The sequence below is a fragment of the Chelmon rostratus genome, chromosome 1 (genome assembly GCF_017976325.1).
Source record: "Chelmon rostratus isolate fCheRos1 chromosome 1, fCheRos1.pri, whole genome shotgun sequence".
NCBI lineage: Eukaryota > Metazoa > Chordata > Actinopteri > Chaetodontiformes > Chaetodontidae > Chelmon > Chelmon rostratus.
The window spans coordinates 28,492,006-28,515,320 of NC_055658.1; the positions used below are offsets into that span (position 1 = coordinate 28,492,006).

Genomic DNA, 23,315 nt, shown 5'->3' on the forward strand with positions numbered 1-23,315 from the left:
AAGAAGAAGTACTTAATTGCAAACCTAGTTTTTTGTTAATTTTTTGTGCAGTAGAAATGTGTTTAGTCTGATTTTAGGGATTAAAACCAGTGTTGCAGGCAATCATGACCACCTATCCACCACCCTACACCCATACTTCCCACCATGCTGTTTGCCATTATAGTCATGCCTCGTTTTTTCTGTGCACAGGTGATGCATGTACCATTTAGGAAATAACACTTAATTCCCAACATTTCAAGAGACCAGGCTCTCAACTATTAGAAGACCAAAGATAACCTAAAATGAACTTGGAATATCTTCCACTTACATCAATTTAATACAGTTTACCTAAAAAATAATCAGTTACGTGGACCAGTGCTCCGCCAGAATCATGTAGACTCATTTAACAAACTGTTAGCAAGGTCTTTTAGTCACTTTCCGTAAGATTATCTGTATTCCTCGTCTCGGGCACACAAGGTAAGGACCGTCGCCTGGCAGTGCTGCTGACAATGAAGAATGGAAGCTGTGAATTCCTGAGCTGAGGGTAATAAAGGCTAAACGACATTATTCCATAACGTAAGAGGAAAAAAGCTGTTGCGGTTTGGAGTGGAAACGTGCTGATTTTGTCAGCAAAGAAAGGCATGCAAAAATTAACCAGGTCCTTGTGCCATGGAGCGATAAAAGAGAAACTGTAATGCTAATCTTTATGTTAAGTTTTAAGATAAAAATTTACAACCCCCCCGTACAACACCACCCTTATTTTTCTGCTGCACCAGCAGTGAATTTACTAGATGGAGTTGGTATCCCTTTATTAGTCACCTTATGTCACTGTAAAACTGTAAATGGTCTGGACTGGAAAATGTCAAACTGTGGCTTCTCACCAATGAAACCACAGGGAGATAGCAGGGTCATCCAAATGAACTAACCAAGAGAGTTAGCAATTTTCCACAACTGCTAATGCTATTAGCCACATGTGCTGTGCTTTTATAAGACTATTGATCTGTCTGACAAGATTAATGCCCAATCCATCTAAAATACTGTAATCCACAAAAATGGTACACACAGAAATAAGACTAGAGCAGATCATACAATGAGCTAAAGGATGACTCTGGAAATGAGCAGATCCAGTAGGGAGTAGATGGTGCCAATAAAGAATCCCCTATGGAAAGCAGCCAAAATTAAATATTTGTCCCCACAGAGGATAGCGAAATGAGGTCTGTGTTTTACAACTGGCTTTTAAACTGGGACACATAGGTCTACTATACTGTAGAGGTCCAATTGACAGGCTGGCTATAAAGTGATCAGTGCAACAGACTGGAAAGATGTGCATGAGTGACCATATAATAGATATCCCGCATATTGCTAGCAGGCCAAACGCTGTCCTACCATATGAGTGGCGTGCTCGTGTATGAACTTAAAATAATAAACCTCTCCTAAAATGGAAAAATTAGAATAAATAAATGGAAGCACATGAATGAAGAATGACGACAGCGTTAGTATTGTGCTCCTGTTGTTAGTTGTCTCTGGGTGATGTCATCAACAGAGTGGCTCCGCTGAAATAGGTCAAATTCACAACACATTAACCTTCACCCACATATGGGAAAACTGTCATTTCAAATGTTGCTTAACAAGCTCACACATGGATGCAAAAGCATTTATTGTTGTCTGTTTCAGATGTGTGTGTGTGATAAGAAGATAGTTTCATGGGTTGCTTTTTTCTTAATTGAAACAGAAAGCGCTAAAAGATAATATTGAAGAGACAAATGAGAAGTTATCCCAAATGTGTAGGAGTGCATGTAGCTGTGCATATCTCCACTCACACCACCTTGATATCTAACCTACCCTTTATTGCCTGTAGAAACAACCAAGGGCCATTACTACAGTTGTGGTTTGACCTGCTTACTTTGGTAGAAAAACCAATTAGAAGTCTTTCCACACGGCCGCTGCTCAGAATAAATAGGAACATCTGGAGTTTCCCTGCCCCCAGCTTAAAGCTGACAAAGGTGCCAAAATTGCTGCTTTCAGTTTGTCTCTCACAGATTGGACCTTCTTTGTATCCTGCCCATGTTAATAGGCTCTGACAAGCCTATCTATCATTTCTGTTGAAGAACCACCAATGGGAGAAAAACATTCTGGCCTAATTAGCCCTCTTAGTAGCCTCATAAAGGAGCTCAATCTTTGTATGCTATGTTTAATTTTATTTCATTTTGCTCCTGTGCTTCCTCTGCTCACCACTGGTGTGATTTCTCCTTCAGCATCAACATCACACAACTTCCCTTTTCAAAGTTATTAATCACTTTATGATATGGAGTGTACTTAATATGTCACTTATTTTCATTGACTGAACATATCATTTCATAGAACCAGTGGTCATTCTTTGAACCCGCAAACAATATTAATCAACCACTCCATTAAACTGTGAATAACCATAAAGAGATTATAGAAAACTGACCTGGTGGACTAATATGATATTAAAGTATGTGAGGTTCATGTACAAAGACATTAATTATCTCATTGCCCTGGGTAAGCGTATCAGACTAATAGCTCTATAATAGCTTTTCACTACTGGTATCCAGCATCTACAGCTACTGCTTGTCAGTTTCTCCAATACTTCGGTCCTGAGCAAAACATCTCAACAACCACTGGACAGACTGGCAAGAAATTTGCTGTGAAAATTCAAGGTCACCCTACAATGATTCCTCCAGTTTCATTCATGCTCCCAAGAGGATAAATCCTTTCAATGCTGGATACTGAAATAGATAGAATATCTGATAAATATATGTATAACTTTATCTGTTATTGGAGTTGTTTGAATCTCATTGGTAAGGACCTAACAATAGAAAATTGACAGAAAATGTATAGTTGCTCCAACATTTTCATATTGTAGGATGTAAGGAACTTTTCAGCCACTAGAGACCACTAGCGAGACTTTAGACTTATTCTTGCATTATTATGCTCCTTTGTTTTTGTGTGATGTCAAGTAGTTTCTTTCATATTTTATATAACCTGTGATTGTAAGTTACTATTTCAAATTCATTATATGTACAAACTTTCTGGGCTTAAAAATGATTCTGTTTTTTCGACCTACATTGTATACAGGCGTTTATCTATTAAAAATTGGAATATAGGGCTGGGCGATATGGCCTAAAAAAAAAATCTCCGATTTTTTCACAAAAAATCCCGATTCACGATTTAAATCTATTTTTTTTTCACCCCCTACCTAAAATCAATTTGCAGATGACAAAGAAATAGTTCAAAACAAGTTTCAATTTTATTAGGGACACGGGGCAACGTCCCGAGTCACTGGCTCCTACAGCTATTTCATAGCTGCAGGAGCCAGTGACTCGGGTCGTATAGTTTTTGTTCAGTCACTGTTCAATGACAGTGATCATTTGGAGGGAAATTTTGAGATTATAATGGGTGTGTATTGCGCGGAATGTTCGTGCTAGAGTGGGGGACAGAGTGGCACAGAGTCTAAAAATGATCCGAAAATCTCCTTTTTCTCGTCGCTACGGCCACAAATTACACTCTACACGCATAAATTTGGGCTCATTTTGTAGACAAACTTGTCCTCTTTCATGTGAGGTCTTCGAAAAAGCTGAGAGACTTACTGAATTTAAATAGTGAGACTTTTTGTGCAGCCAGCTCCCTCCTGCTCTCCCATTAAGTCACATGTTAAAATTCAGAGCTGTTTTGTGAGCAAAGCAGAAATGCCTCCTGTCTTTAGATCGCCATAAAACGAAAAGTTGTTGTGTCAGGAATAAAACGAGGAGATGGTCGGACTCAGGAAGTTCTCGGGAGTCCGATGATCTATAGTACACTCTGATACGAGGTACGGTTCTCTCACCAGAGGATTTAGTTCGGGAGGTTCGCCGAACCCAAATCTCACTGCATACAATACAAACTCCTGTTCTCTGAGTCGCAGAGTCTTTTTAAGTCGACCATTTTGTCATTTTTCTAAAGAATATCTGGACATAAAACACACGTACATCTGGCCCAGACTTGTCCGCATCTCACAGTGTAATCGGTTTTTTGATAGCAGCTACGGTTTTGACACAATCGCAAGTTGTTCGGAAGAAACCGACAGCGAAAAAGCCGCTTTTCAAGGGAAGAGTTTAACAGGTGCAACTGTCATTTACACACACACCGGTCAATAACCCACGCACACACATCTGCAGGACAACAAGCCTGAGATGATTATCTTAACGAGCTCAGTCAAAACAAGGGCATTGTTTGAAAACAATCTCCGTGCAACAAACAGTTAAACTCAGCTTCAGAAAGCTCTTTGCCAAAGAGGTTGAGACAGTAGTCACACAAATGCACACACAAAAAGGGCTAACCAACAGCTAAAAAGTGATTAAAAACAGCACGTCAAAGCTGAACAGGAACAGGTAAAAAGTGGGAGAGGTAGAGAGGTAATTATCAGCAGGTGGGGCAGAAGTTACACAGGCACACACGCACACACACACACACATTCAGACACATATATACCATACACATCTCCATGTAGGAGCTGGTTGGGCTGCTTGTGTAGTTCAAGCAGACACACACACACACAAACAGACGAAGACACACACATACGCAGTCACACACAATGACAGATACATAAACACACATACACAGACAAATGCATAATGAAAACCCCATCCCCCCGCCCCCTTGTTAACACCGTTAGCTCTATTAGCTCTGTTAGCACAGTTAGCTCTGTTAGCGTTAGCGCCGTTAGCTCTATTCGCGCCGTTAGCTGTTAGCTCCGTTAGTGTTAGCTCCGTTAGTGTTAGCTCTGTTAGCTCTGTTAGCATTAACTCCATTCATGCTTATTGATTCAGTTCATTAATTCATGTTAACAGAGACATGAAGCAGAGGAGAGAAGCAGACACAGACAGCTGAGGTGATCAACAGAGACAGACAAGGAGAAAGCCACAGAAACAGACGAAGACACACACATACGCAGTCACACACAACGACAGATACATAAACACACACACACAGACAAATGCATAATGAAAACCCCATCCCCCCGCCCCCTTGTTAACGCCGCTAGCTCTATTAGCTCTGTTAGCACAGTTAGCTCTGGTTGCGTTAGCGCCGTTAGCTCTATTCGCACCGTTAGCTGTTCGCTCCATTAGTGTTAGCTCTGTTAGCTCCGTTAGCATTAGCTCCATTCATGTTTATTGATTCAGTTCATTAATTCATGTTAACAGAGACATGAAGCAGAGGAGAGAAGCAGACACAGACAGCTGAGGTGATCAACAGAGACAGACAAGGAGAAAGCCACAGAAACACAGCTGAGAGCAATTCATTAATCAGGGACTGACTGCCTCTGATATCTGCCGTTTTCTCACATTGCAGCCTTTTTCAATTGTCCGCTGCTTCGCCATAGTTTCTCCTAGAGACTTCATTCAAACTTTAAAACGTAGATAATTTTGTCGGCTCCAAATGACCCTCGGCACATTTTGATATCTCTTACGGTTTTCGAGCTATGACCATCGAAGGCCGACGTAAGACGCGAACAACTGCGATAAATTTCCCATAAGAAATGAATGGGGAAATTTCCTCAAATTTCAGCCTTTTTCAATTGTCCGCTGCTCGGCCATACTTTGTCCTAGAGACTTCATTCAAACTTTAAAACGTAGATAATTTTTTCGGCTCGAACACACCCCGTGTCCCTTTCAAAATTTCCCAGGGGGAATTTTCTAGTTTTGTTTAAAGTCTCCCTTCTATGGTTTAAGTTACATAAACAAGCCACAATAAAGAGATGGCAAGCCCTCCTACCATCGTAAACAGTGACAATGTAACTTTTCAGTGAGCTTTATCTAGTTTCAAAATGACACAATGCACTCTAAAACCAACTTGAAAAAATAAAACATAAAATAAAGTGCAAACAAAACTCTCAGCTTATGAAGTGCACCGTTAAACTGCATCACTCTGCTGGACTGCAGATCGGTTGTCGCGGAGTAGAACGGAACTTCTTCCAGCTCCGTAGCGATCCTTTGGCGTGTACTGTTATACAGCTGAGGCAAGGCAACTTCAGAAAAATGTTTGCGTCCTGGTAGCACGTACCTGGGGTCCAAAACTTTCAGCAGGTGAATAAATCGCGGCTTTTCCACGGTGTATATGGGCACCATATCTCTCGTAATATACATCGCGACTGCATCCGTGACAGCTTTCCACCGGGCTCCTTTCTTATCATACGGGATACAGTTTGTCAATGTTTCCAATACGGTAGTTTGTTATTTTGGTGACGGTGCTTGGGCTGCCGCGGTCTTGATCCATTCGTATGGAGCAACACCTCTCCCACTCGGCAGCATGCTTCTGTTTGTGGTGCTGCAGTAAAGTGGTCGTACTGCTACCTTTTGTAGCGACAGCCTTTAAACAGACTTTGCAGCGAGGTGCTGTTTGTTCAGTGTCTGACGCCACAAAGCCGAACCAATTCCAAATCATAAAAGTTATCTTTCCTTTCTTCGGGGTGAGATCTGAGATCAAATTCGAATTAATCGATAAAATCAATTTATCGCCCAGCCCTATTGGAATATTGTGTGAAAATGAAAATATAGTATTGTTTTTGGCGCCAAGATGACTACAGTAAATTGGGTTGAAGAAGATTAGATCTTTCTGCTGCGGCTCCTTTTTGGATTAATTATTATATTCTTCTATGTCTGTCCAAGCAGTATCACTTAAATGATGGAAGATCAGTATTCAAGCAGCACAAATCCTTGTTGCCAAGGTTCAGATGGTCACTGTCTGGAATGGAGAAGTCCTTGGCCAGGCAGATGGTCTGGCATCAAGGTTTGGCCACGTTCTCTGTCTAGGTTCGCTTTTTCACGCTCTCCATCCATCTAATCCTGCGAAGAGAGACAGAGTGTGAGTGAGAGATAGTGAGAAAGAGAAAGGAGAGAGCAAGACAGACAGTCGTAGATTGAGGAGGTAGAGACACCAATAGGGTGTTCATCTGGTCGATGACACAGTCGAGCAGGATTTCCTGGCATATTGAGTCTCTGCGGTTCTGAAGTTCAAAGCTCTGTGTCTCATCCAGTTTGGATGAACAAGTAGCTTCTAAACTGAGCAATAAATATACTGTACCCTTTGTGTGAGAATGAGATAGTGATGACTCAGTGTTTGAACCAGTAAATGGTTTGACTGGTGGTTTTATGTAGAAGAGAAACTGGTCGCTGGTCAGTCTTTTCTGTCTTTCTGTGTCGTAGCCTGTTGTTAGCGTTTCTTTTTAGTTTAGCGTTTTGTTTGCTATAACACTGTTAGGATGCAATTAGGATGTAATTATCAATCAGGTTTGGCCTCTTTCACAGCAGACATTTTGATTTGTCTTGGTAAAAAAAGCACAGGTGTCACAAACAATATTAATCATGGTCCTGTTGTGTCCAAGTGTCCCAGCGAGCCAAGACAGCATGATGGTGAGCCAGGATGCACAATACCAGGATCCTCTAACTGAAGCAGCTGAATGGAATTCAGCCATCATTCATTTTTATTATTTACACCTGTGCTTTTTGCACTGTCACATGTCAAAATGTCAAAACAAAGACTGATAATGCACCAGGATACTTCACTGTTTTTGCATTGGTTAACTTTTGTCGCTCTTAATTAAACTATAACTGATGAGAGGGAAAGCACCAAGAGCATCTCTTTGTGTCTTTAGAAGACACTGTAGATCTGTGTGCATCAGCTCAGCCACCTGCAATTTGTTAATATTCCTTAGGCTAACGTGTTATTATGCACATCAGGCAGAGCTACTGTCTGGACTTGACTCACACAAGGTGATTTTGAAGCCAGTCTCCGAGCAGTTTCTGGGCGCTGGATTTACAAGCTCCATCAGCAATCACCTTGAAGCTTTGAAACGCAATATCTTAACAGATCTGAAATCATAACTCACTAATCATTAATCATTCCATAGAGCTCGTTTCTTCAGTGATGGATCTCAATAATCTGAGGAGAGTGCTCCTTCATCTTCTGTTCCTGCATTTTCGGCTCAGTGTCATTTGGCCCCCTCGCTTTGTACCACTGCCACAGGGATTTCATTTTTAACCCGGATGAGATTGACGCACTATTACATAAATAAACTTTCTTTAGTGTTGCGTATAAAGAAAAATTGTAAGCTTTCTCCTAAAACACACTATCAATTATGTATTATCTTTCCTCCACCACATAAAGAATGCAAACTGTGTATTCAAGTTGTCTCTTCAAACTGCGACAACATCAAGTGATTACATCGGCTTTTGCTACTGTCTTAAACTTAAACTATTTTACAAAAATAAAAAAGTTTTCTCCCTTTGTGTTGAGAATTTTTTATCTACAGGTGTAAGGATGCAGTGTGTGACAGTTCACTGGCATCAAAGAAATGTGTCATCCAAGGCCATTTGTCTGGATATTGTTCATAAATTGACTGCTTCTTGAACGTTTTTAATCATTTTGATGCTACAGTTGTGAGTTTTTAGATGCTGAAAATATCAATATTGGCTGTGTGTGTGTGTGTGTGTGTGTGTGTGTGACTTACATTCATTTCCTGGAGACTTACCCTAACCATAACCACTACTAGCCTAACCATAACACCTTAACCTAAACCTAACCTTACCCGAACCTTAACCCAAGTCGTCATCCTAAACTTTAATGATTTATTTGATGGGGTAAGGAGAGTCCCCACAATGTGACTGTGTAAACAGATTTATGTCCTCACAACATGAGCAATACATGGCTGCACGTGTGTGTGTGTGTGTGTGTGCATGCGTGTGCATGTGTGTGCCTGTGTGTGTGTGTGTGCACACGCGTGGGTGTGCGCGGGTGTGCGTGTGTGTGTGTGTGCCTGCGCCTGCACCTGCGTGTGTATGCACGGGTGTGCGTGTGTGTGTGCCTGCGTGTGTGTGTGTGTGTGTGTGTGTGTGTGTGTGTGCGAATGCGCATGCGCATGTGTGCCTGCGCGTGTGTGTGCCTGCGTGTGTGTGCTGCCGAGCAGGCAGGTGGTCTGACAGGGGGAGTTAATCTCTGTCTGGTTAGAGCCTCCTCTGCTCCTCCTTTCTGTCTGCGTTTTCGTTTCTTTAAATATTTCATCATTCTTTGTTGGTCCGCCCCTGTCTTTTCTTCCTCTCCTTTCTTTTCCTCTTTCACCTTGACTGCTTTATTCTCTCTTTTAGTCAGTGTCTGCCTCCCTTTACCCCTGTTTGTCTTTATTCACATGTCCTCTTTTGTTTCTCTGCCTTTCCTCTGGACGTTTCCTCCACCTTGAGTCTGCAACCCCCCTCTGTCATCCGGGGTGTGAGGCCCAGCTCGCATCATTATGCTCCAAAAAGCATGTGGCAGCAACTCCTGGGGGAAAAGGAAAGGCAAGGGCAGGGGAGATGATTAATTTAGATGTTTCTTTTGGTTTCCAATGACTGACTTTTTAAGTGGAATTGAGAAAAATGCGTCTGATTTGTCTTTGAATATAAAATATTGCTGGATGTGTTGGAGTGGAGTATGGAGAAAAAGACTCAAAACTATTATTTTTGAGCATATCAGAATGTCCAGGAAATGACAAAGTATACTACATTATATATGCACAGCAAGTATAATACCTGGATGGTAGCACTGCTGTCAACAAACTCCTTTTACCCTACGAGGGGATGGATGGATTCCGGGACACCCACTCATCCATGTACTTGTGCTCTGATAAGTACCCTTCAGCTGGGTTTCCGGGTTTCCTGTCCTTGGCTAGTGCGCTCTTTGCACCATTACCGCTGCTTAATGGGGCTCGCTTAAGGCCCAAGAGCTGCCATTAGCTGAGCTTGTGCATCTCCTGTCATTATCGCCAAGTAATACGCATCATCATGAACACACACTGCAAAACTGGCTGCTGCACGCAATTTGGTGCCAGTGTTCATAAATGTTGAGATATTTCACTGAATAAACTGTGACCTTGTCAAAGTCATTAAAATTCATCCTCTAGAAACCTTGATTGTCTGTTGCAAGTGTCCTGCCAACCCATCCTATCGTCAAAAAATTCACTCTGATCCACAAATGTCAAAGGAAGAGGGTCACCAAAGTCCATGGGATTCATCCTCTGGGGACCATGAATGTCTGAGTGACAGACTCACCATCATAACATTAGGAGTGCAGGGGTCACAAAACGAGCCAAAAGCACCTTTCGTCAATACAGCAAATACATGCATTTTTTATTATTTCAGTCACTAAATGAAGCACCTTAACATGTCTGCCTCTCCATTCATGCTGTCAATAATAAAACAAACCTCTGCAGCCATTCTCTGTGCCGTCAGTCGTTTCAATGGAACCAGTAATATGGTGCTTCATTCACTGAAACCTCTAACCTGCATAATGTCCTATGCAGCACACAGTAAAACAGTTGCACCTGCAGTACCCCGCTGTGATGTATATGTCCAGTTTAAACACTTGCACTGCAGGGGTATCCTATAGCTGTGCAGACGTGGAGATCACGCAGCACCTCCACCACCCGCCCTCACTTTAAGTCTTGTTTCTGTGTATTTTTAATTGTTTGAGAAACTCCAGAAATACTGTAATAGACATTAACGGGCCAGATAATGAGGACTGAGTGAGTTCTATAAGCTCCTGTGACCTCTCTTTTCAACTGATTGAAATTAATGCAGGCTCAAATAAAAGATTACCTTTCCAACATTCCTGAACTGGCCATCTGGAAAATCCCATGAAAATCCAGATGGGCTGATTCGCTTTGGGCTGCTGGAGCAGGTGTGTTAAATCTATTCTGCTCTGTTTTATTTTATTCCTTTTGGCCACTTGCTCACAGTTGCTATCACCTGCAGTGTTGGCTGTGCCTTACTTTTTACTTTTGGGTTTGTTTGTTTGTTTCTGTCAGTAAACATTGCATCCTGTTGCTTCCAACACATCGTCTTTTCTAAATGACTGAATAGCTCGATTGCCAATGACTCTCAAAACGACATATGTCACTGTTGGAGAGCACCAGCAACATGTTGTTAACGTTGTGAAATGGTTGCACTTCGCTTAGGTTTAGGCATCAGAACTACTAGGTTAAGTTTAGGAAAAAATCATGGGTTAAAATTACTGCATTACTGTTATGTATGTGATGTAATGTAACTTAAAATGGGTCAGTGTTGACAGCAGCCTCCTGGGTAAAATACCTGTTTGTTTGACCCGTCGATCCACCCCACCCTCTTCCACATGTGCACATTCCTGCTCTTATGTCACCTGACTTCCTCTGTTGCTCATGTCATAATTACTACAGCCACTAGAGGTCGCCGCCTACAAAAATCAAAAATATGAGTCGCCTACTTTTCTGGTGAGGAGGAGCTCATTGTTTCACAACTCTGCGGCAGTTTCAGCTTATTTTATCTGAAGTAAGACTTGGTATGTAAGTATTCTTAAAGTCTACCGTCTAATGGAAACGTGTAAGTGGACCTTGCAATGAGGTGCCAGCTTCTCCTTTATTGACTGCTCATATTTTTGTTATGACTTTCGAACAGCTGCCATTCATTGGTGCCAACTGTAGGCTTTAACTTGATTTTCTTAATGCTTTGCTTATAGAGAGCTGAAGTTATGGCTGAAGTTATAACTCAGTTTCTCAACTCATTTCTTCCATTGGTCTTTCTGAATAAAGCATGCTCTTGGGGTTTGCTGTTTGTATTCTAAGACAGATCAGAATCCACTGCAGCAGATCCTATTAAAAACCGCTATGATTCCAACAAAGTTGACAATGACCTTGTGAGCGCACTCCCACGAAAATATCCAAGTACTGCAACACAGGTTATGTCTTTGTAACTTTGAAGATAAGATAAGACCTTATTAATCCCCATTCAGGAGGGTGAGGTCCCACCGAGATTTGAACTCGGATCGCTGGATTCAAAGTCCAGAGTGCTAACCATTACACCATGGGACCACATCTCTCATCCTGTCAATCATCATCATCCTGCTGTTATTACAGACACGTTAGAGCTAACCATGACCACTCGACTGGCCTGTGGAATCCACTCTTTTGGTGATGTTTGGTGATGTATATATAAATACACTGGAATACTACAATCAGAAGAGAACATTTGATAATGAAATAAACTTCAATTGTAAACGTGTAAGAAAATTTGATTTATCTCTATGTAGTGAGGTTATGTTCAACAACGCAGCTCTGAAGAGGATTGACACCAACCAGTGATGCAGACTGACAGCTAATAGCTTGTAAAATGCAAATACTTTGCTCTAATAATCCCCAACTTCGCAGTAGACAACGGCCTTTTATAACCACAACTGTCCCATCAGGCATTGCCATAGCTGTGTGGAAAACTATTCCAGCACTTTCTGCCAAGCTTCTCACTTCCTGTGCGAATGAGAAATAGAGATCCCACTTCACGCTGAGTGGAAAGTTGGCCAAAAAAAAAGCTCTTTTTGTGATATTTACTCCTCGCAGAGATGGGAAGTCATCATAAATGGCTGTACAGTGTCACTGCCTCCCTTGTGTCAGGAGGAGGAGACGGAACATGACAGAAGGCTTGACAGGGCTTCACTATGTCTGAGTGACAAGACATGCAGTCGCCCTGTGGATTTCCTTTTTATATCTACTGAATGTGAGCTCAGATGGCCCTACTTCCTTACTTGGCACCAACATTGAGGAAATCTTGATTGGAATAGTTTAACCCATTGATTTGATTTGCTGGTGTTTGAATGGCCCTTTGTGGCTCATAATGAGTCTATGCTGCCATTGACTGTGTATAGTTCAAGAACAGCGTGGGCGTTTTGGCTGCAGCAGGGATGATGGACGAGTATAGCCGAGTAATGTTAGTAATAACTATTTAAACGTGGATTTTCAGGCAGTTTGACAACTAGTTTTAGATTTTGGGGATGGTTTTTAACTGAAAAACAAAGATTTGCTGCTTTTGGGATATCGGAAAGGGGGTTAAGAACTCAAAGAGAGAGGAGGACAGAGAAAGGCTGAGTGTGCACAGAGCAGCAGCAGTGCCTTGAAGCAAGACGTTAAAAAAAAATCAATAAACACACTCTGCTCTCTGGAGTGCTCTGCCTTACAGCTATGAACACTACAGTAAATGTATACCGGTGCAAACAGACAACACATGGTCAGATATGGACGTAGGCATGGAAACCTAATAAAGACAGAAGTACAGTAAACTACACACAAACACACACACACATTAAGCCAAGAGGCCAAGGCAGACCTCCTTCACAGTGAAACCTGCAGGGCTCCACCCACATTTCAAACACACAGGCAATCATCAGGGGATGCAATTTTCACTATAACACCTGCGTCAGTCTATTGAACTGACCGGGGGTCGTTTCACAGACTGTTTATAGTGAAAGAGACTTCAGGGTTCCTCAGCGAGGCACAGGCCATGATTCAGGAGCCGGAATCAATCACACAAGCATCTCCAGTTCAATTAAATCCTAAGATTTGCATTAGAATAGGATGCAAAAGACATTTTTAGGATTTGCAGGTTCCCTAATATTATTTTGTGAATTGAAAAAATGGCTCAGTCAGTGTTTATGTTTATACATTTTTATTGCTCCTGATGGAGGCATCTAGTTAAATCTAGTGAAGTCATCTAGTTAGAGTGTTACACTAACTACAACAATAACATGTTCATGCATTGCTGGTAATGTTTTATTGGTAAGTAGATTATTCACTTTTTGCAGATTAAACTATCTGCAAAAAGTGAAAAATGTGAAAACAAACTACAAAATGTGAAAGCTTTACCTCCCCTATAAATGCATGAGTACTAACATTTTATGATGGTTTCAGTTGATTCGCAGCAAAACTTGAACCATTTAATGTAAGGAAAAACTTTTTACCTTCCTGCTTTCATGCCGTTATGGTTGTTCAAAGGATGGCATAATTCGTTTTTTCCATGAACAGTTTTTATCTTCTCATGACTTGACACCAAAAATGAAAACTGGCACTAAGAAGAGATATAATGTCATATATACAGTATATGTATAGTTATTTTATTTTTCTTTGGCTTTCTGGGGTCAGAATTTAGGTAGGTTTCATACCTGTGGAGTGATGGATTAGAGTAAAAGAGGGGAGGATGGAGGGAGGGAAGAGCTGTGGTGGTGCTGGGAATCAGCCAGAATGGCCTTGTGAAACAATCAGTGTGTGGGAGAGGAAAGAGGATGAATGGCCACTACTCTCACGCTGCTGCTCTGCCTGGGCCGGAGAATTAACTGTGGTCGAGACTGAGGGCTGCCTGAGTGGCAGGATGGGAGAGAAGACGGTAAGAGGAGGAAGGGGGAGTGCCAGCCCTCCAGCTATCAGTACCAGTAGGAGGAGAAGTGTGAGTTTAAAGGGGACGGGGGAGAAAAACATGAGAGAGAAGGAGGCATAACAGACACAGGCTGCCTGCCTGGATTTGAAGGGGAAGGAAGGAAGACAGGGGATCCTGGCGGCTCGCTTAGAAAGGAGGGTGGATGTTTGCGGTCTGAGGAGGTGCAGCAACACTGTGACTATAGTGCTGCTGTAAGGACACTGGTAAGGTAAGGTGGCATTTTGAATAAGGTGATTAGTGTGGTATCCAGATAAGTAATTCTGTTAAATATGAAGGGGAATTTTTCTTGAATCCAACTTGGCATAAAACAATTTTGTGGTGAAAATATGCAAAAAAAAAAGAAAAGAAAAGAAAAGAAAAGAAATCTGCAAAGTTAAGGAGGCCTCACGCTGTTTGACCCCGGAGGGAATCCTCACAACACACAAGTCTTGTGATCTGTTGATGGATACAAAGTCATTTCTTTTCTCGTCTTTTTGTGTACGTGCACGCCACTGCTCATGTTCTCTATGTGTGTGTGTGTGTGTGTGTGTGTGTGTGTGTGTGCATGTGTTCTCATGCTGCTAACCCTCGTGAGATAAGAAAGACACAAACACACACAAACATCCTCTCTGTGCCAAACCCCAGTGACCAATGAATGAGCATCCTTGTGAAGAGAGCTCAAAGCAGGCGAGTCTCCTCTAATCGTCCCTCAGGCCGCTCTCTGCTGCTCTTCTGTTCTGCATTAATTCTTTAACAAGCTGCCATTATGCTGCTCATGCAGACATGAGATCAGGGCAGTCGATCTGGGTTTGAGTGGCGTGAGGGCGAGACATTTGTATGCTGCATATAACCAGCTCACAGCAGAATCATGTCTGCAGGGCCGCAAAAATAGTTATTTTCATCAACTCATAGCCTGGAGTGACGTTTTCATATTTCTTCTTTGTCTGACCAGAAGGCTAAAATCTAAAGTTATTCAGTTTAAAAATGATATGAAACAGAGAGAAGCAGTGGTGGAGGAAGTACTCTGATCATTTACTTAAGAAAAAGTAGCAATACCTCACCTAAAAATACTTTATTACGGGAAAAAAAATACTTAAAGTATCAAAATTTGAAGAAATTGTTACAGAGAATGGTTATTTTCAGAGTGTTATCTTATTTATGTTATATAATCATTTTATGATAACTGATGCATCAGCATGTAAGCAGCGTTCGGTTGCTGTCGAGATGGACCTGATTGTAACTTCTTGTAAGTGCTATGACACTATGCTCAATGCAGTTTAATAGCAGTGGTGCTGTAATACTGCTGCAGGGTCACTACGCCTGAAGTGAGGGCAAAGTGATCACCCACATTATTGCGGCCTACTGGATTCCATTTCTCCAGTCTGGTTTGAGACGGAAAGGGACAGCGAGAGACAATGGCAGCAGCATGGTCTGAGGATGTTTCTGTTTGCATGTGTGCACCACTCCCACCAGTTCCCCTCCACATCCCAAGAACAATGCTGAATAGAGGATTGCCTGATGTCATCCGGCATTGCTGCTACTGTTCTGAGAACAGTCATAAATCCTCCCCCCTCAGTTCCTGTTGTGAACTGATATGATCCATCAATAGCGACACTGAAATTTATAGTCATAAACAGATCCGGTTTCAAAGAATTTCTCAAAATGTAGCTATATTCGTTGACAAGAAACCTCTCTCGTTATGGGACAAAGGTCATTTGACATCCACTTCCTGAGTCTGGGTCAGCTTTTGAGTCCTCATGCCAAAAATTCAAGAGCTCCGTCAGTGCGTTCTTGTGATGGAGAGACAAACAAAAGAAGTGTCTTGAGTTGAATGTAACCGCTTCTCTTTTGTTGTGTGTAGTGGCTGCAAACAAAGGCTGCTTCTCTGTTCTATAAGATCCATGTGAACCAAAATACGGTGACAAACAACAGGACACGCTGTAATCGGTCGTGTACGACAGAGATGGATCATTTTGGTTTTTACAGCTGTGGTGTTAGTGATGAAGTTGTTTGAAGGAAATGTCTTTTCCTTCTTGACACATTAATCACTGGCTCTAAGGCAACGTGAAATAGTGTCAAAACCATTTTCACCCAGCTTTCACCCTTCGAAAGTCTCACACCCATGACCAATTTGGACCATTTCCTACAACTGCATGTGTGACTGTTATCATGTCTGCACAGATGGGACAGCCCACCCTGCAACTGTGGGTTTGGTAGATGAGAATTCGATTATGCTTCGCTGATTCTTCCTGTATAATCAGTGTAATGTAATTGTTTAATGATATTACAGTGCTACCTAGGCTGTTTCATCACAGCATGGCTCTTCAAAACGCAGTTTGCTACAGTGGACACACCAGATGGAACAAAAGCGAGGTTGTCGTCTAAAGCATATAATTTAACCACAATAAATTGAATGTGCAGATATTTTTTTCTGGTTATCCTTTATTGATTTTGCAAAGTAATACTATATGCTGTTTATGTTTTAAAGGAGTAGATTGTAAAGGAATGACTTTGGTTTTGGGGCTGCTGGTCGGACAAAACAAGCAATACACCCGCCTCGCCTGGGGGAAATTGTGATGGGCATTATCTCAAAAGATATTTTTTTACATTCACATTCACTGATAATAATCTCTCAAACTTATTTGCTTATTTTCCTTTAGATGTCATGGCGCCCGACCTACCGAAGCTCCAAGTTTCGAAATGTCTACGGAAAAGTGGCCAACCGGGAGCACTGCTTCGACGGCGTCCCCATCACCAAGAACGTCCACGACAACCACTTCTGTGCCGTCAACTCCAAGTTCATCGCAGTGGTCACCGAGAGTGCCGGCGGGGGCTCGTTCATTGTTATACCTGTATCCCAGGTAACTGGCGCTGTTACACTTGATTTGCTGTTGTTGTTATGGCAAACAATGTGAGAAACAACGATTCGCTGAAGGTTATTTTTCCACTTTAATGAACACTTCATTGTCAGAGGAGATAAATTATGTTTTCTTATTGTGTCTTAAAATGCTCAGTTGATGTTGGTTCTCAAAATAATACATCAAGTTTGTCAGAGAGTAATTTGGGAATTGGTACATTACTCAAAATTTACTTTATGTTAACAGTCATAGCTAGAGTGACTCACTGTGAGTCAAAGCATTTAGGATGTAGACATGAATTATACTGTACATTTGTTTAGGGTTTACACCAGATTATTGTGGTTTCAGCTCCTTCACAGCACAGTAAGATCTGAAGTTTGAAAACTGTCTTTGCACAAATTCAGCACAGACCCTGCCCGCTACTGCAGAGCATTCCAGCCTCAAAGCCTCAAGCCAGAATTTAAAGCCAGAGTTGTAACAGGGTGCAACTGCCAATAGGACCACATAAAGGCATGCTGGTATTGCCCATAAACAAGACAAAAGGGCACTGTTGCATTGGAAAGTGTGAAATTCTTTTAGTTATTATAGGAAAAGGCAATGTGTTGCTGGATTATTCACAACACTGTTGCAGATTTTAATATGGAAGATCATCTTTAAAGTTGCACCTTTTAGAGACATTGTACATATTGTAAAGTGGCCAATCAACTAATGTAGAGAGTCATTTTTCCAAGAACTGCATTTAACTGACAGTGTGACAATGAATTTGGCTGCTGGTGTATTCAGCAACACAAGCGTTTCCTACGTCATGTTGATTGTGTGTTTTTTGTGCATCACTGTCTTCTAAGCAGTACAGATATGAGTGTTATCTTCCTATAAGGCTGTAGTGTAGTCTGCATCTCACCTCACTCTGTAGATGACAGTGTAGGTCTGTGAAACCAATCAAGTGTTTTGCCTCTTTAAGAGAGACTCTGCCAATGTGCTTGAAAAGCTCTTGGCTGCCAAGCAGAGTGGAGTCAAGCTGTTATCGGGCAGAAGATGCATTCAGTCAGCTGAGCAGTTCTGCTGTCCGAAGCAGGGAGACCTCTGCTACATTTTACTTCACATCATCATGACCAATGGTGTTCATGGAAAAAGACTGGCTGCGTGTGTGTGTGTGTGTGTGTGTGTGTGTGTGCAGCCTCTGCCTTTTCGGTTATAGTTAATATAACTATATTCCCTTTAGCTCTAACAGTGCTTCTCACTGTCATATCAGCCAATATCAGTCCACAGTTGCGACCTTTTATCATTTTACGTCAACAAAGTACAAAATGTGGGCTCACGACGTCACTTCATACAGTCTTTTATAAGTTCATTTAAGAAAAGATGTTTTTCATTCTGTCTACCTACACTGCTTCACTGTGCCTTTAGGAATTGGTTGGTATGGTGTTGGCTGGTGTCACATGTGGCTACAAGGTGGCTCACTTGTAACTCCAGTAATAAATCGTGTATGATAGTATAGTATAATTTGATACTAGAAGATTCACTGAGGAAGAAATTGATAGATATGTGTCAATTAAAATTGTAGTGAGGAAATGAGATGAGTTTTTTTCAGTCAGTCCAGGCATTATGAGGAAAGTCTTATGAGTCAGAAAGTTCACTCATGTGTAATACCATATTCTCAACCTATTGCACATTATCATCTACAGTAACTAATAGCTCTTGAACTGAAGTTCATATTTTGCTTTTCATGCTGTGTAATGACTGTACCCATGCCCATCACTGGATTGATTTCCTCCTTGTCAGAGTATTGCACCTCAAGCATTTCCTCTGGTTTCTGCTGAGTTGACAAGTGCAGAAATGGCATTTATCATATTCAGCAGCAGCACAGATGACACTTTCTGTGGGACGGTGGCTGCTGTTTCATGCTCTGGTCAAAACAACAATCAGCAGACTGAAGCCAACCCTTGTATAAGTTTTTGGTTGTGTTTTATTTTATTAGGTGAACCGTAGGAGGCTTCGAAGAATCAGCTTCAAACACATTTATAGCGAGGTATTACAGTTACAGTAAATTATACAATGCACATTCAGCTAAAGGAAGAATGTGTGACCTTTAGGCTACAATTGCAAGTATTTGTAAGTAAGTTGAACTGGCAAATCAATGAATGGGGTTCAGTCTTAGTTAGAAGGAATGGTGGTATGCAGAGTGATGTCACCAGTCACTCTTTAACCAAAATCAATGGCTGTTTAGTGGATGTCATCATCAGAAGCAGTCTATGGAGTGTCGTTTGCATGGGATCACTCAGAACAGGTAGAAAAATGACAAAAAGGCAGTATAAACTTTGGACTGATAAGAGCACTGAAGGACATCAAGGAAATCATCTCCTTGCAGTTATCCCATCTTTAAAGAAGGCAAACCTTACACTTTTGAACTTCCTCATTGAGCTTCTCCTGCCCAATTAAAAATACATTCTAATCTGTGGTGGCTTTGGCGAATGGCGAGGTGTGAACATGGCAGACGTATTACAATGACAGCCGGCGAGACGGCCATATGGTTTTCCCAAGACAGCGCCGCTAGCAAGTGGAGGGACTACCGCTGGCACCACCTGGCACACAGACCGGCCCGGAAACTGACACTTCAGGTCACAAGCACCTCCTCATCACCTCAGACAAACAAAGAGAGTGCAGTGGGCGTGGTGTGGTATGGTCTCTACCACTACTGCTACTAGTAGTACTACTGCCACCTCTATACTATACTGTTACCACTATTACTGTGTACAATTTAGTCAATTAGTCGATCAACAGATTATTTATCCGCAGCAATTTTGATAATTGATAGCCATTAAAGTCATTTTCAAGTAAAATCTTCTGTTCCAGATTGTACATGTCATCTTGGGCTCTATGATATTGTGATGGCCATTTTTCACTGTTTTCTGATATTTTATAGACCTTTATTGGAGAAGATAATCAGCAGATTAATCAAAAATGACAGTAATTTGTAGTTGCAGCCCAATTCTGCTGCCAGCTAGCATCTCCTACCTTAAATAAACCCACTGCAGTTTATTATATAATCGCTGGTTTTGCTTAGTTTTTGGTTCACCAGCAGTACTTAATGTAATATGTTATGTGTGATACATGCATAGATCCAAACTGAAAGCAATTTACAGTGTACATTGTATTAGGCACAATATATTGTGCACAATGCTCATATTCATGAATAAGGATGTTCTTTTGCTACAGTATATAATGACCACTAAATTAAACTTTTACTGTGAGCTCATTATAAACAAGGCTCTACTGCAGAGTGAAACACATGGCACCAGTGAGCCAATGACAGTGACCAGACCACTGTAGACCCCGCTGCCGGTGCTTACGTGTGAAAGCACCACTACCATGTGATGATTCGCAGCAGCAGAATATCAGTTAAACTTAATAGGCATGACTCGGCATATTCTTTTTAGGTTAACGAGTGGCCGGCCATATGGGACGATGTGCCGCAGAATATTTATAACTTCCTCTGCTAAGATTTATAGTCTTTTGAATCAGCGTGCGGCCACACTGAGCTGCAACAACACTGAACTGTTTAGAGAAGAAATGGACGAAGACAGCAGGAGAGGGAAGACAGTTGCAAATATTGCTCTTGTAATGTGTAATCCACATTAGTTGTTCATTTCCTCCTGTTCTGTAATTCATTCACATTATTGCATTTTATTGCCAGAGGAGTCATATTGTATTTTCATAACATTAATCTCCTGAAAGGCTGCTGTGAGACAAGGATGTACCGCATTAATACTGTAACCACAGAACAGCAGCGGTAAGGCCTCGTTAATGAGGATTTATTGGGAATTACAGATCAATAAGGAGTTGGTAGCAATCAGACTGTGGTGCCTCTGGCGTATTGGAGCTGTTGGTACCTATCCTGCAAATGTGCATCACCATGAGTGCTCATCTGAGCCACAGCTTCAGGAAATGAGGCCAAACGTAGGTCTGTGCCTCTTTCCTGCCAGTCGTCCAGATAAACGGCAGCGCTACTTACATCCTTTTCTTTTTCTTTTGATTGTGGTAGAGAGATAGCTGTGAAGCCAAAACGTTTGAAATTTAAGCTCTAAATGCAGCACTTGTGATTTCCTCGTAATACCCCATGGAACCCCTGAACCCTGCGGCTCCCAGCAGACATTTTATCTGTGCAGGTAATTAGTTCCACCTAAATAAAGAGTCCCTTAGATCCTGTGTCATTAATGTTTTGAGGCCATGTTGAAACCTCCTTGTCACTGTAACAATTATAGAGAAACCAAACGTGTCATCAAAATTATGATTTTTTTACATCTGACATTGAAGAGGGTGGTTTTTTTTTTTTTCTTACTTTCTCGAGCTTTACATCCATACATGTACGAGCAGGTCTGAGATTCTGTGTGAGTGCAGTGAGACCCCATCGTGGTCCAAAGTTATTTGAAAAGTTGTCAAAGAGCCTTTAATGCTAACTCGTACAATGTGTCTGAGTGGATTATGCTTATGAATCATTCTGTCTCTTGCTTAGTTACACACTTTCCTTTCGTATTGACTGAATTGATGTCCCACTTCACTGTTGTCAAGTCTTGGCAGACACTGGTTTCAAGTGGTTTTGGAATTTGTCCCTTCAGGCCTTCAGTGTTTTTATCAATGTGTTAACTTGAAACTTAAACAGACTTCCTGCTTGCTGCTTTCTTAGTTGTTTAACTGCAAGTAAAGTATTTATTGATGTGCTTTCTTTTTATAATTATATTTGTATATATACTGTCATTTTTCTGCTATGTTGTATGCTTGTCTCTTGGATTATATCGATATGAATTGTGGTTCACATTTTGAAACCAACTGTGTTTCCCCTTAGTGCTGGTTGTCTTATCTGTCAGCTAGGTGTCAGTAACCAACTAATATTGGTCAATATGGATAAACACTATCTGATAACTGAATTTAACACTCATATGCATTCACAGAATTCTTTAAACTCCGAGCCTTACTGGGGCTGTGTGATTGTATTTCACTGTTTTGCCTCCTGCAGTGTGGCAGAAGACAGTTAAATATCCATTATGTCATTCTGTCTTTGAGGGTTAAGGTGCAGAGATGCCGCTAATACATTGTCAAGACCTCACTGACAGTAGTATGCACTTTATCATTCCAAAGTAGAGTTTGCTGTGGCTTGATAAGGCATCTGGAGTGAATCCTCAGGGTTCAGTGAGGACAGTGCATGTAAACACACACACACACACACACAGGATTTCAGTGAGGCATGACCTGACGCTCTTAAACAAATCTCTGAGGAAATAAAAAAGAGGTCAGTGGATTGAAGTGACATCAAACATTCATGACATCATGACTGACATTAGGAGGTTTCTCTCATCTGTTGTTATGAGCCACTGCCCCCCTGTGGACTCTGTGGGTTATTGCAATAACAATAATGCTGCCTCAGATGTCCCTTTACAATATCCAGGTCTGTGTTGTTCTGCTCAGGATTTATCGAATCAGCTCACTGATGTGATTGAACTTTTATTATGTTATATTAGTCTTTCATGTTCACGTCAGTAAAAGCTAAGAATAGTTCAGTAATGTTCTTCACAGATGAATACATCACTTGCATCCAGCAGCAAATATAATTGAACACATTAGTTTCTCTTATCATTTTTATCACTGCTTATTAGGTCATGGACAAATTATATTCTATTCTTTTGTTCTCTTATGCATCCATGTGTGCAAGATACAAAATGTATCTCCTACCAGCATTATTTAATGAACTCTTACTTACAGCACACAGCACAATAGATCTTAATATATGCTGATATTTTCATTCCTTTCACCTGCATGCTGGCTATCCTAAAACAGAAAAAGTAAATGTAAAACAATCTACTTCTCTCATTCCCTCGCAGTCTGGCCGTCTGGACTCTCATTACCCAAAAGTGTGTGGCCACCAAGGCAATGTGCTGGATATCAAGTGGAATCCCTTCTTTGAAAACATCATAGCATCCTGCTCTGAGGACACCTCGGTAAGTGACCCACGTTTCTTTTTAATGCTTGTTTGGTTTATATGGTGCTGGATAATTATAGAAGATAATGGTTGAAAAACATAGGGTATCCCTGAAATCATGAGTTTGTTAGATGCTGAGGTTGACGGCCACTGGTCCAGAAGGTAAAGATCTTACCGATTCATTATGGCCAGAGGGTGACTGATTCAGAGAGTTCGTACTGGACACAAGCCTGGGATTGGATTTTGGTTTGTTGCTGCTCT

At 41.4% G+C, this 23,315-nt stretch overlaps 1 protein-coding gene and 1 non-coding gene across 4 annotated transcripts in view; one reads left to right on the forward strand and one right to left on the reverse strand.

The window, feature by feature from the left end:
• The window catches only part of coro2ba (coronin, actin binding protein, 2Ba), a 47,728-nt gene that overhangs the window by 13,114 nt on the left and 11,299 nt on the right, over positions 1-23,315 (forward strand). For 2 of the 3 annotated variants that reach the window (XR_006006853.1, XM_041937504.1), the window contains exons 2-3: positions 16,883-17,083; positions 22,957-23,073. Coding sequence is in view for 2 of the 3 variants with exons in the window: in XM_041937504.1 (XP_041793438.1) it covers positions 16,883-17,083; positions 22,957-23,073 (318 nt within the window). In the remaining variant the exon portion in view is untranslated. Of the gene's footprint in view, positions 1-14,320; positions 14,452-16,882; positions 17,084-22,956; positions 23,074-23,315 lie in introns of those variants that run through there. The other variant, XM_041937516.1, reaches the window with a different exon arrangement.
• On the reverse strand, positions 11,783-11,854 carry trnaq-uug. Its single transcript has one exon. It is a non-coding gene; the product is annotated as a tRNA-Gln (tRNA).